General features: G+C 39.9%; 1 protein-coding gene across 1 annotated transcript in view; it reads right to left on the bottom strand.

Annotated features, from left to right (window-relative positions):
• Nucleotides 1-1,514: 1,514 nt before the first annotated feature.
• CHRNB4 (cholinergic receptor nicotinic beta 4 subunit) overlaps nt 1,515-12,158 on the bottom strand; it is a 25,105-nt gene continuing 14,461 nt past the window's right edge. Inside the window, exons 3-6 of the mRNA XM_034784942.1 lie at nt 9,103-9,147; nt 8,886-8,995; nt 5,313-6,285; nt 1,515-2,185 (exon numbers count right to left, since the gene is read on the bottom strand). Coding sequence (XP_034640833.1) covers nt 2,045-2,185; nt 5,313-6,285; nt 8,886-8,995; nt 9,103-9,147 — 1,269 coding nt within the window. The 3' untranslated portion in view covers nt 1,515-2,044. The remainder of the gene's footprint in view (nt 2,186-5,312; nt 6,286-8,885; nt 8,996-9,102; nt 9,148-12,158) is intronic.

Raw genomic sequence — 12,158 nt, 5'->3', positions numbered from 1 at the left:
ACATTTATACTGTCATTGTTAGGTTTCAGCATTAGTCCCTATTGAGATGATTGGGGGCTGTTGACACTTCACAGCTTTTGGTTTGGGTTATCAGCAGAGCTAGGCAAACATCATGACATCTGGTTACACTCGTAAGGTTCTTCCACAACCATAAGGGCTAGAATAACATTTTTTATATGAAAGCTTGGATTGTAGAGCACAGTTCTGTGAAAACCCTGCAGCTGCAGAATCCTGGAGTACAAGGAGGCCTGCCTGTCTTACTGTACGTATGCATTCTCTCCAGGTGGTGTAAGCAGGCCTGATCCTTTCACAAATTGTCCTGACCACAAATTGTCACAAGGACATGGCCACAACATCTCCTGTTGGGAAACCTGAGGTACTACCACACTCAGAAAAAGGAGAACATTGCAATTCATATTGAATATAGCTGCCTTCACCCTACTTCTATACACCATTCACAGTGGTTTCCTGAAAGTACTTTATTTAGTAGGTTGCATGTAGTGGGGTAATTGGTTTTTGATACAGAAACCAAGTCTGGTAAAACTAATGGTGTCTTCACCTGTGAATTATCTACTAGGTTTAAACTTTTACAGTAGAACCATAGACTAACGAACACCTCAGGAATGGAGGTTGTTTGTAACTCTGAAATGTTTGTAACTTGAACAAAACATTATGGTGGTTCTTTCAAAAGTTTACAGCTGAACATTGCCTTAATACAGCTTTGAAACTCTTCTATGCAAAAGAAAAATGCTGCTTTCCCTTTATTTTTTAGTAGTTTACGTTTAACACTGTACTATACTGTATTTGTTTTTGTTTTTGTTTTTTTTTTGTCTCTGTTGCTGCCTGATTGTGCACTTCTGGTTCCAAATGAGGTGTGTGGTTGAGTGGTCAGTTCATAACTCTGAAGTTCTAATGTATTCTGTTAAACTCATATAGAAACAACAGTTTCGAGCTCCTGTGGAAATACTGATGCACCTTAGTGATTTGTTTCAGTGCTGTTGCTTACTGGTGCTCACCTGACTATATATGATATTGACAGATGAAGCTGAGACTGCTCCAGCACAAAAAATGCAGTTCTCTTGCAGCAGGGTATGAGTAACAGCTAATAAAGACAGTAAGGTGTTAAGGCCTATCCTCTAGTAGGAGAATCAGGCCCCCAAATATCCAGTCCCTAAGACATGTTTATGTACTTTCTCAGCTATTTTCTGAGGATTGCGTTGTAAAATACCTTAATCTACACTCATGCCCAAAAATAATTTACTCCAGTAAAACAGGATGGTCAATCTGGATTGTTTCTTCTGTGCTGTTTCTTCCCCATTTTAGCACTGCTCTCCTTTCCATAGATTGAGCTTGCAATCCAACCTCTCTTGAGTCACCATTTGTCTCTGCTCCTTATACGCTTCCCTGTTGAGCTTCAGATTCGTGGTGCTGTATACCAATTCCCCTTTTCTGAGTTATAAAGGCTACTGGAACATTTTGGAAGTAAGGCTATTTACAGGAGAGTTTTTCACATTTTATTTAGATTTCACCAATGAACAGAGTGTATAAATATGTTTATCATATATTGATTTGGGCTCCATAAACCAAACACAGAGTTTTGATGCATTTTAAGGAAATAAATACTGTAGCAATTGTTTCTCTTGAAAGAGCAAAATTGTGCAATGTGAACTGCAGGATCTTATGGAAACACAGTCTTTCCCAAGGTGGCATAAGTAAATACCATTTTAATAATAATCCTGGTGCACTCTGAGGAAAACTGGCAAGTTGTAGAAATAAATAAATTTCTCTGTAAAATGTTTAAACATATTGAAAAAAGAGCCAATATTTCATCAAAAGTAATGAAATTAAAAAAGAAAAGAATGTCTTCTAGAAAATTCCTAACATCATGATAACACAGTAAGCCAAATTCTGCTCTCAGTTCACCAGTGTATATCCAGACTAACTCAACTGACTTCAATGGTATCGCTTTGGATTTACACCAGTGGAACTGGGAGCAGAATCAGGTTCAGCATCTGTGTAAGCATTTTACAGTTTTAAATGAGAGTTAAGGGCTCGCAGCAGCAGAGTGGTTTTGAAAAAGTGGCTGGAGAAATAGCCCAACAGTCCCAAGGACACAAACAAAGATGAATATCCAGAGAAACAGTCTGTCCACTACCATGGCAACATACTTCCAATCTTCGATGACCTGGAAGAAAAAGCCAGTTAAAGATGCATAGCAATTTACCATGTTCATCTCCATCTCTTTTGTTGAAGCTCAATATTTGTAGTTTGTATATGAAAATAAGAGAAAACAAATCGTAAGGTTCAGGATCACCACAGGGGTCAGGAAGGAATTTTCCCTCATATAGTCCTGGACAGTTGGTGAATGACACTAGAAATAGTTTACACCCTGCTCTGAAGCATCAGATATTGATCACTACTGAAAGCTTGGTGCCAGACTGGATGGACCGTCAGCATAATCCAGTTAAGATCCTGTGTGTGAATTTTAATTTGCTGATACTATTCATCCCAATTAACAGGAATGAACAATACTTACTGCTTTTAAGAAAAGAATTCTGTAGTTGATCTTGATTCTCAGTATGCAAGTGTTTTAATACATGTTAGCACTGCTGGTTGTACTCAAATCCCTGTCCAGTGTGGATGAGATCCTGGACCCATTGAAGTCACAATGGGAGGTGTGCCATTGACTTTAATGGGGCCAGGATTTTACCCCTATCCTTACATTCAGTTCTTACACTACAGTGACTGCAGGCATACTAGTGAGTTGTAAAGGGAAAGTGTTAATCTTTTTTATCACTTTTATTTTTTCCTTTATAATTGACTCTAGTTACACATGGGAACTCTTCCTCTTAACGATTTTATAGTACTTCCCAATTGACTCCTGCCTTGTACTAGACCATTACATATTTTCCCCCTCAATGCACACATGTACCTCCCATTGCCATTAATGGGTGTTACATGCTTCTGAGAAGAGAATATACTGTAAGTACATGAACAGTTGTTATCAGACCATCATACTAATGGAAAAAGCAGAGATTAGAATTATGAATCTAGAAAACAATGGTTTGTAGCTAGGCACTTGAAGTTAATGTCAGAGGACCTGTGTACAGAAAGCATTTAATTAATGTTTAACTTACAATACCTTGGATAATTGCTCTTTAGTCTAGGGTGAGGACAGGGAGTTTGTGAATCATAGGACTGGAAGGGACCTTGAGAGGTCATATAGTCCAGTACCCTGCACTTATTTTTTAATACCCAGTACAAGTTCTTTACAAAAGCACAGATAGTATTGAAACACTTTTTCAGCATTGTGAGGCCTATGCTCACATCAAGTCCATTTCAATTTGTTTAAACTTAAGGCTATATTTACAGATTTAGCATCTGGTCTTTCTTTTTTCTGTTGACCAGTAATTCGTTCCTTGAAAATGCAAGAAAGTCACCAGTGTGGCTTTATGAGGGACTCCTGCAAGATCTGAGGTTAAAAAGGACCCAGACTTTCAGACTACTTAACTTGTATATTAAAAGGAGAGGAGGAAGAAAGAGCAGTAATGGAGAATCTAAGGCTAGATTGGGAGTTGGGGAAGAGGAGGGTAGGAAATTTTTCATGGATGTGGGGTGGGTGTTGTGGAAATTCATGAGTTTTCATCTGTGCCTTCTGAGATTTGCTGAATATTACTCAATGGATACTTATATGAACTTTAATGTACTAGCTAGTGGAATGTGTCTCTATGTATCACTACAGGATGGCAGCGGAACTGCTCAAATGTGTGTCATAGGTCTTATACTGCTAATAGCTGATGGAGAGTCTCCTTTCGCTCAAGTGGAAGAAGCCTCAGCTTTTGCAATATGAATATCGTGGTTCTATCCACACTCTTGCCAGAAAGTTCTGAATGGTCTTGGGAGGCAGCATAATGACCACCATGTGTCAACCACCCAAACAGGGTATGGAGGGCTAATGGATAGAGGGCACTTTTAGTCCAAAATAATAGTGTTCCTAGAAAGAGTTTGTGCCAATCTAACTAAATCCATTTCTAAACCCATTTAGTTAAACTACTTTGTGTAGCCCAGCCCTAAGTAACTTACTCTAGCACAGGGGTAGGCAAACCTTTTGGCCTGAGGGCCTCATCGGGTTTCCGAAATTGTATGGAGGGCCAGTTAGGGGAGGCTGTGCCTCCCCAAACAGCCAGGTGTGTCCCGGCCCCTGCCCCCTATCCAACCTCCCCCCTGCTTCTCATCCCCTGACGGCCCCCCCAACTCCTGCCCCATCCAACTCCCTCTGTTCCCTGTCCCCTGATGGCCCCCGGAACTCCTGCCCTGACTGTTCCCCACCACCCAATCCAACCCCCCCTCTCCTTCCTGCCCCCCCCAGGACCCCTGCCCCCATTCAACCTCCCTGTTCCCCGCCCTCTGACTGCCCCGACCCCTATCCATTCCCCCGCCCCTGACCGCCCCCCAAACACCCCTGCCCTCTATCCAATCCCCCCCTGCTCCCTGCCCCCTTACCACGCTGCCTGGAGCACTGGTGGCTGGCGGCGCTACAGCCGCACCGCCCAGAGCACAGGACGGGCAGCTGTGCTGCCCGGCTGGAGCCAGCCACACTGCCACGCAGCACAGAACACCGGGTCAGGCCATGGCTCTGCAGCTGCACTGCCCAGCAGGAGCTCGCAGCCCCGCCGCCCAGAGCATTGCCGTAGTGAGCTGAGGTTGCGGAGAAGGGGAACAGCAGGGAAAGGGCTAGGGTCTAGCCTCCCCGGTCAGGAGCTCAAGGGCCGGGCAGGAGGGTCCCATGGGCCACATAGTTTGCCCACCTTTGCTCTAGCAGAACCCAGCCATGCTCATGGCTGGCTTACCTGCAGTCCCTTCATTGTGGGCCCAATTATATGGTGTTTCCTTTGAACAGGTATTGAATGTTAACCCTCTCCCTGCCACACACTAGCTGGGGTCTCTACACCCCGTTACCTTCCTGATGTGAAAACACAGTTTGTTTAACATTAACTCATCTCCATCTCCCTCCGCCCCAAAGCAAGAAATGTGTTCTGTTTGTGGGTCTGAGATTCTTGCCTAGCACACTGCTTTTTAGAACAATATCAGCTTTATCAAATTGTTATTCATAGGAAATTTATAGGAAAAGAAACTTATTACTAAACAGTGATTAACTATGAAAATTATAGCTAGGATCGCTACAAAAATTAACACTAAGGAGGATGGTTGGGTTCTTATTTCCCTTCTGAAGAAGAATACACTTATTTGAGACATCAAAAGAAAGAAAACTGGGGTTTGGAAAGATGGGAATGATTTCTCCTGTTACTTACACTCTGGTCGTTGTCCTCATTTTTCATGTGGTCTGCTATAAAACTGACTCCATCAATTGCTTCTTGGACTTCTGGAGAAAACTTCATTGAAGATCTTAACCTAAAATCTTGATGGCCACTGATGTTATCCGGATTCTCAGTAACTTTCAAATCATATTTTTTGGCAAAGGCTGTGTTCACAAAGTAGGTGGAGTTTTTGTACAGGTCGGCTGGATCAGTGCATAGATGATCAGATTTATTCTTTCTGCGCTTGCTTAACCTTTGCCATGCAGAGTTATTCTCTGGGCGTTTCATGAACAGAAAAGTTGGAAGTTTCTGAAGGAAAACCACCTTTACCCATGGGGGCATAGTGTGGGTGCTGGGAGATCTGTGATGAACATTCAGTACACAGACACTGGTAACTATTGAGAATGTTACTAATACCATTGTAAACATCAGATACTTCCCAATCAGTGGAACATCCAGTGATGTTGGAGGGACAATTTTGGAGATCAGCAATAAGAACACAGTCAAGGCAAGCAGTACAGATATGCATAAGGTCATCTTTTCACCACAGTCTGAAGGCAAATAGAACACGAGGATAGCCAATGATGTAATAAGCACACAGGGAATTATAAGATTGATGGTATAAAAAAGAGGTTTCCTTTTAATAATAAAGTCGTATGTCACATCAACATACTTTGGGTCTAAGGGGTTTACAGTCCTTCTTCCGGGAAGTGCTACAATATCCCATTCTCCACTTGGTGTAAAGTCATCCATGCTTGCCATGGGAGTTTTAAGTACCATATCAATTTCTGTGTGATCATATGTCCAAGAGCGGAACTTCAGTGTGCAGTTTTGTTGATCAAATGGGAAATGCTTCACCTCAATCTTGCAGGCACTCTTGTAGATGGCTGGAGGCAACCAGAAAATGCTTCCATTGTTCTTTACAATCACATTTGTATACAAGGAAACTTCATATGTACCATCCGCACTGAGGAAATGGGAGAAAAAATAAAGAAACGGTGAAAAGACAGAATATGGGTTCAAAATACAGAAAAGTACATTCTCAGCCCCCTCTACTGAATCCAAAAGAGGTCCCACTGTCTCTGCTAGAATTAAACTTCTGTACCCTTGCAGTGATGAAACCCAATCCTCAGGTATTTATAACTTGACAATGAAAACTATGTATACATTTTTCAACCTGGGAATTAACACTTTTGTCAATATTAAGACAATGTCATTTATTAATGATAACGTGTATGTCTAGTGCCTGTTTCATCCGATAATCACAAAGTATTTTATAAACAATTCATTACGCATTATTACACCCCATTGGGATGTGTAAAGAGATGTAAAGATAAGATCACCCATCACCAAAATGCAGCCACCTTTGCTTTGGAACAGAGCCATTAAGAGCACATGGCAACACTTTTAAACAGTTTTGAGCAGGAAGTGAAGAAGAATGTTATATTCAGTTGGGAATACAGGGGGAACATAGGCAGAATGAATGCAATTACACGAGTTGTAATTTAGGCAGGATAATTGTGATTAAAGCTCCTGCTCTTACTAAAAGTGCCATGGGATTTTTAGTGCCCACAAATTCTCTTGGTTTTGTGTCTCATCCAAAAGACTAAAACTGTACCGGAAGAGTGTCCTCCATCACCGAGCTGGGTCACTGGTTCAGCGGGAAAAGTGTGCCCTAAGTAATGGTGAACACCACTTCCAGACATACTTTAGTGCTTCTTGCAGGTTCCTTGGACTAACAGCTTGATGCCACTTAGCTTATGATATTTGTTAGGGCAGCAATGCAAAATGGCATGACTGCAAATAAACATTCCTGAAAGTATAATCAGTCTGAGATAGGTTTAACGGAAAAGGCTGTTAAAATGATCCCAAGATTATTTTGCTTAAATATGTCATCCACTCAAGCAGGACTATTTCCCAAATTCGTATTTGTTGATAAACTTAATGGATCCTGTTATTGAAGGACACCGTGAGACTAGAAAAGAGTAACTATTCATCACTTTATTTCTCTGTAAATTAACAAACAAATTAATAAAACCTTGAGTAGGACCGTCATTTTTAATAAAACTGGGTTAGTCAGTTTTTAAAGTTAGATGAGAGAAAATATAGTAAGAGAGAAATTGTCTGAACTACAGTACTTTTTATATTTTTCCTTTTCATTTTTATTAAAGAAAATAAGGGGGGAAATATATAATTTAGAGGCAATCTATCTTGAGCAAAAAAATCAGATCAAATTCACCACTGATATAAATAGCTCCATTGACTTCAACTGAGTTGCACCCACTTACTGAAGCAGAAATTATATGCCATAATATTTAGAAATAGGCATAAATAATTATTTACTGTTAAGAAAGCTCCTTGAAGAGGAAAAGAGCCGTGTAAGTATTAACATTTTTCTTCTAAGTAAAGTGTGAAACAAATAAACAGCCAAATAAATTCTGTGTGTGTGACTGCATATCAATACTGTGTGTGAGTACTGATGTGCAGAATATATACATAATTATATATATATATATATATATATATATATATGTATATATATATATATATATATATATAAATTAAAAATAATCCTATCTAATATAACTGTTGTTATATTATGAATGATGTTCACNGGTGCCAGTCTGACAACCCCAGAGAATAAAAGTCAACTGAGACCATCAAAGCCATTTCATGTAGGTAATTAACAGCCACCAGAGGCAAGCATGTTTGAATCACTGACAGCTTGGGGCAATTACAACGAGCAACATTGAAGTATAAGGCTCTTTAATCCATTGCCAGTCATCTGGTACTGAGCAACATAGAATCTCTTTGCCTTATTAATTTTATCTCTTCATGCTAGTTCTATCAGCGTGGATCTACAAAGGAACCCAGGTGTGATGCTAAGCATCATAACGCAGAACTTTTAGGTGTCTAGAAAATCACAGAAACAACACTGTGACCCACAAAACCTGAGTTAGGCACCTGGCACCCTATACAATGAATAGGGAGAGAGAGGCTCCTTAGAATACAATCCACAAAAGCCAGCGTGCTAGGTGGGAAGCCACCTATACTAGGCACTGGGAGATGCTGACCAAAGGAGTGTGTCCTCCACGCTGCTCTGCTTTCAGAGATAGGTTCTTAAGTCTGGGCTGCAGGGAGCTGCCTATCTGTTCTAGTGATCCATGAACTGTGAGACATGTTCTGGCATCTAAATTGATTGCAGGGCCTGATCCAATATATGGGCTCAGAGGCCACCTAATTCCACACAAAACAGCTGGGAGGATGGAGGAGAAAGACCACCCTTATAACCTTTAGCCCAATGGTTAGGGTAATCACCTGGGATGTGGGAGACAACTGGTTCTAGTTCCCCCTCTTCCTGATGAGAAGGGATTTGAACAGGGATCTACCACCTTTCCTTGGAGAGATTTTTCATTGTGCAGTATTATTCATTTAAATAATATCCTAAGCTTACTGTAAGGTTATTTTCCCTGCAAACGAAAAATATTTGTTTTTTTTTCTTGTTAAATCAATAGGATTTTTGTTTCTGTTTAAAATCTTTGCAACATTTTTTGTATCAAGACTTACTTATTGTAAAGCACAATGTCTGGCAGCCAGATGTGCTTAGAAGGGATTCTCAGCTTATTTATGCCTTCATAGTCAGAGGGCTGCCAAGCCAAACGATAGTCAGTCCATTCCTAGAGAGAGAATTGTACAGCAGTGATGTAAGTTATTTTGTGTCAGTCAAGTCATATGGACAACAAGAAAGCAATGTGTTGCGATAGCATCCGCAGGGGATGGTTACCTGGTTTAGCCAGACATTTGTGGTCATGATCTGTTCACGTTCATTCTAAAGAAGGAAAAAACATTTATAAATCTATACTGTACAAAGTTAGTCCTATTATTAGGATTTATTCATTAATCTTTAAGGAATACCTCAAACTCCTGGCTGCCTAAAACCATTTCATATAATGTAAAATCGACCTTTTATAACATTAGGAATCTTTCTGTGTCTACTGGTCTATCACTAAAATGCACAATTCTGACTATATTAATAATCACATAAAATATGACATGGTACAGTATTTCATGCAATTATGTAATTCATTATAACTATTAACTAAGATGGACTTGGGTATGTGCAGATTTAAGAATCTGTTTTAAAAACCCAAGAACAAGTAATGGGTAAAGTAATAGTCTTCTGGCAATCTTTTTCTATTCATCAGGCCAATGGAATTGTCATTTTGGATTAGATCAGTATTGGGGCTAGTACAGGTGGGGGCTCTCATCCACGCTGAACTGGACGACCTGCACCTAGGAGTATTAAAAGAATTGGCAAGGAGCTCTCTGAACGACTACTGTTGATTTTTAACAAATCTTGGAATACTGAGAAAGTTCCAGAGGACTGGAGAAAAGCTAATGCTGTACCAATATTTGAAAAGGATAAATGGGATGACCTGGATGAGTGCAGGTCAGTTAGCCTGAAAATGATCCTAGACAAAATCATAGAAAGGCGGATATAGAACTCAGTCAGTACAGAATTAATGGATGGTAGCATAATTAATGTCGGTCAACATGATTTTATGAGTAATAGGTCTTGTCAAGCGAACTTGACATAGATTTTTTTGATGAGATTACATGTTTGGTTGATAAAAATAACTGTTGACGTAATATACTTAAAATTCTGCGAGGCATTTGACTTAGTCCCACAGGTCATTCTGATAAAAATAAACAGTGATCCTAGCAATATGCAGAATCAATGAGGCCCATATTAAATGGATTAAAAACTGGTTAACTGATAGATTGCCAAAACTAATTGTAAATAGAGAATTGTGATTCTGTGGGGATGTTTCTAGTGGGATTTCAGGGGAATCTGTTCTTGGCCCTATGATGATTTGTAAGAAAATATAAAGTCATTGCAGATAAAATTTACAGATGACATAAAAATTAGTGGAGTGGTAAATAAAATGAGGATAGATAAATTATAAAGAAAGATTTCTATAAAGCTGAGATTCCTGAAGCCACACCAGCTTTGACATTACCATAAGAACCAGAAAGATCCCAGCAATAGAAACAAGGCTTATTCTCACTGCAGTTTTGTGTTGATTCAACAATGTAAATAATTCTACCAGTGATCCAAGAGCAGCAGCACCCTTAATAACACGGATGATGAAAAGCAATAAGGCTGAGAGAAGAACAAAGGAGTGTAAAGCAGAGTGACCGGTGACAGTTACTAACGTCTGAGTGAGGCTGGCAGGGAGTGGACACTGTCAACTAGCTGAGACCCCAAATATTGTCCTACACAAAAACAGCGAGAAGTATTCAGATTCTAAACATCAACAGAGGGTCCTGTGGCACCTTTAAGACTAACAGAAGTATTGGGAGCATAAGCTTTCGTGGGTAAGATGCAAGTCTGAAGAAGTGAGGTTCTTACCCACGAAAGCTTATGCTCCCAATACTTCTGTTAGTCTCAAAGGTGCCACAGGACCCTCTGTTGCTTTTTACAGATTCAGACTAACACGGCTACCCCTCAGATTCTAAACCTATTTATCTTAAAAATCTATCACGCCATTGAAGATATTCTTTTTTTCAAACTGTTGAAGGGGTATTCCAAACAATAAACAGTAGTAAATTCCTCTCTCCACTATTCCAAGAGACTTGATGTCTTGGGAGATTGGTAATGGGTAATAGACCCTTTCACTACTGGGTTACTGATTTACATCTAGACCAGGTAAATAATGACTGCAAGAAGCTGTTAACATCTGATGGTCACTCAGTGGTCTACCGTATCTAAAATTATTACATAAGAATGATGATATTGGGTCAGACCAATGATCCACCCAGCCCAGTATCCTATCTCTGACAATTGCCAGTACCAAATGCTTCAGAGGGAATGAACAAAACAGAGCAATTTCGAGTAATCCATCCAGTCCCAGCTTCTGCCAGTTGGAAGTTTAGGAACACCCAGAGCATGGGGTGATCTCTGTTTAGGAACACCCAGAACATCTCTGATTGTCTTGGCTAATAGTCATTGATGGACCAGTCCGCCATTAACTTATGTAATTCTTTTTTGAACCCAGTTATACTTGGCCTATGCAACATCCCATGGCAATGAGTTCCACAGGTTAAATGTGTGTTGTGTGAAGAAGTACTTCCTCTTGTTTGTTTTAAACTGTAGTTTATTAATTTAATCAGGTGACCTCTAGTTGTTATATTTATGTGAAGGGGTAAATAACATTTCCCTAGTCACTTTCTCCATGCCATTCATGATTTTATAGATTGCTATCCTATCCCCCCTTAGTTGTCGTTTTTCTAAGATGAACAGTAGTAGTCTTTTTAATCTCTCGTATGGAAGTAGTTCCACACCCTTAATAATTTTTGTTGCCCTTCTCTGAACCTTTTCCAACTCTAATATATCTTTTTAAAGATGGGGTGACCAGAACTGCACAAATTATTCAAGGAGTGATATTTCCCGTTTTATTATCTATCTCTTTCCTAATGGTTCCTAACATTGTTAGCTTTTTTGACTGCTGCCGCACATTGAAGTTTTCAGAGAACGACCTATGATGACTCCAAGATCTCTTTCTTGAGTGGTAACAGCTAAATTAGATCCCGTCATTTTGTATGTATAGTTGGGATTATTTTTTCCAATATGCATTACTTTGCATTTATCAACACTGAATTTCATCTGCCATTTTTTTGCCCAGTCAGTTTAGTGAGATCCCTTTGCAGTCTGCTTTGGACTTAACTGTCATTTTGTATCGTCTGAAAATTTTGCCACGCAATGTTCACTCCCTTTTCCAGATCACTTATGAATATGTTGAACAGCACAGGTCCCAGTACAGATCCTTGTGGGACCCT

This window comes from Trachemys scripta, chromosome 10, assembly GCF_013100865.1.
Source record: "Trachemys scripta elegans isolate TJP31775 chromosome 10, CAS_Tse_1.0, whole genome shotgun sequence".
In the NCBI taxonomy this organism is placed as follows: domain Eukaryota; kingdom Metazoa; phylum Chordata; order Testudines; family Emydidae; genus Trachemys; species Trachemys scripta.
The sequence above is the reverse complement of the archived record's forward strand: the minus strand, read 5'-3'. Positions and strand labels throughout refer to the sequence as shown.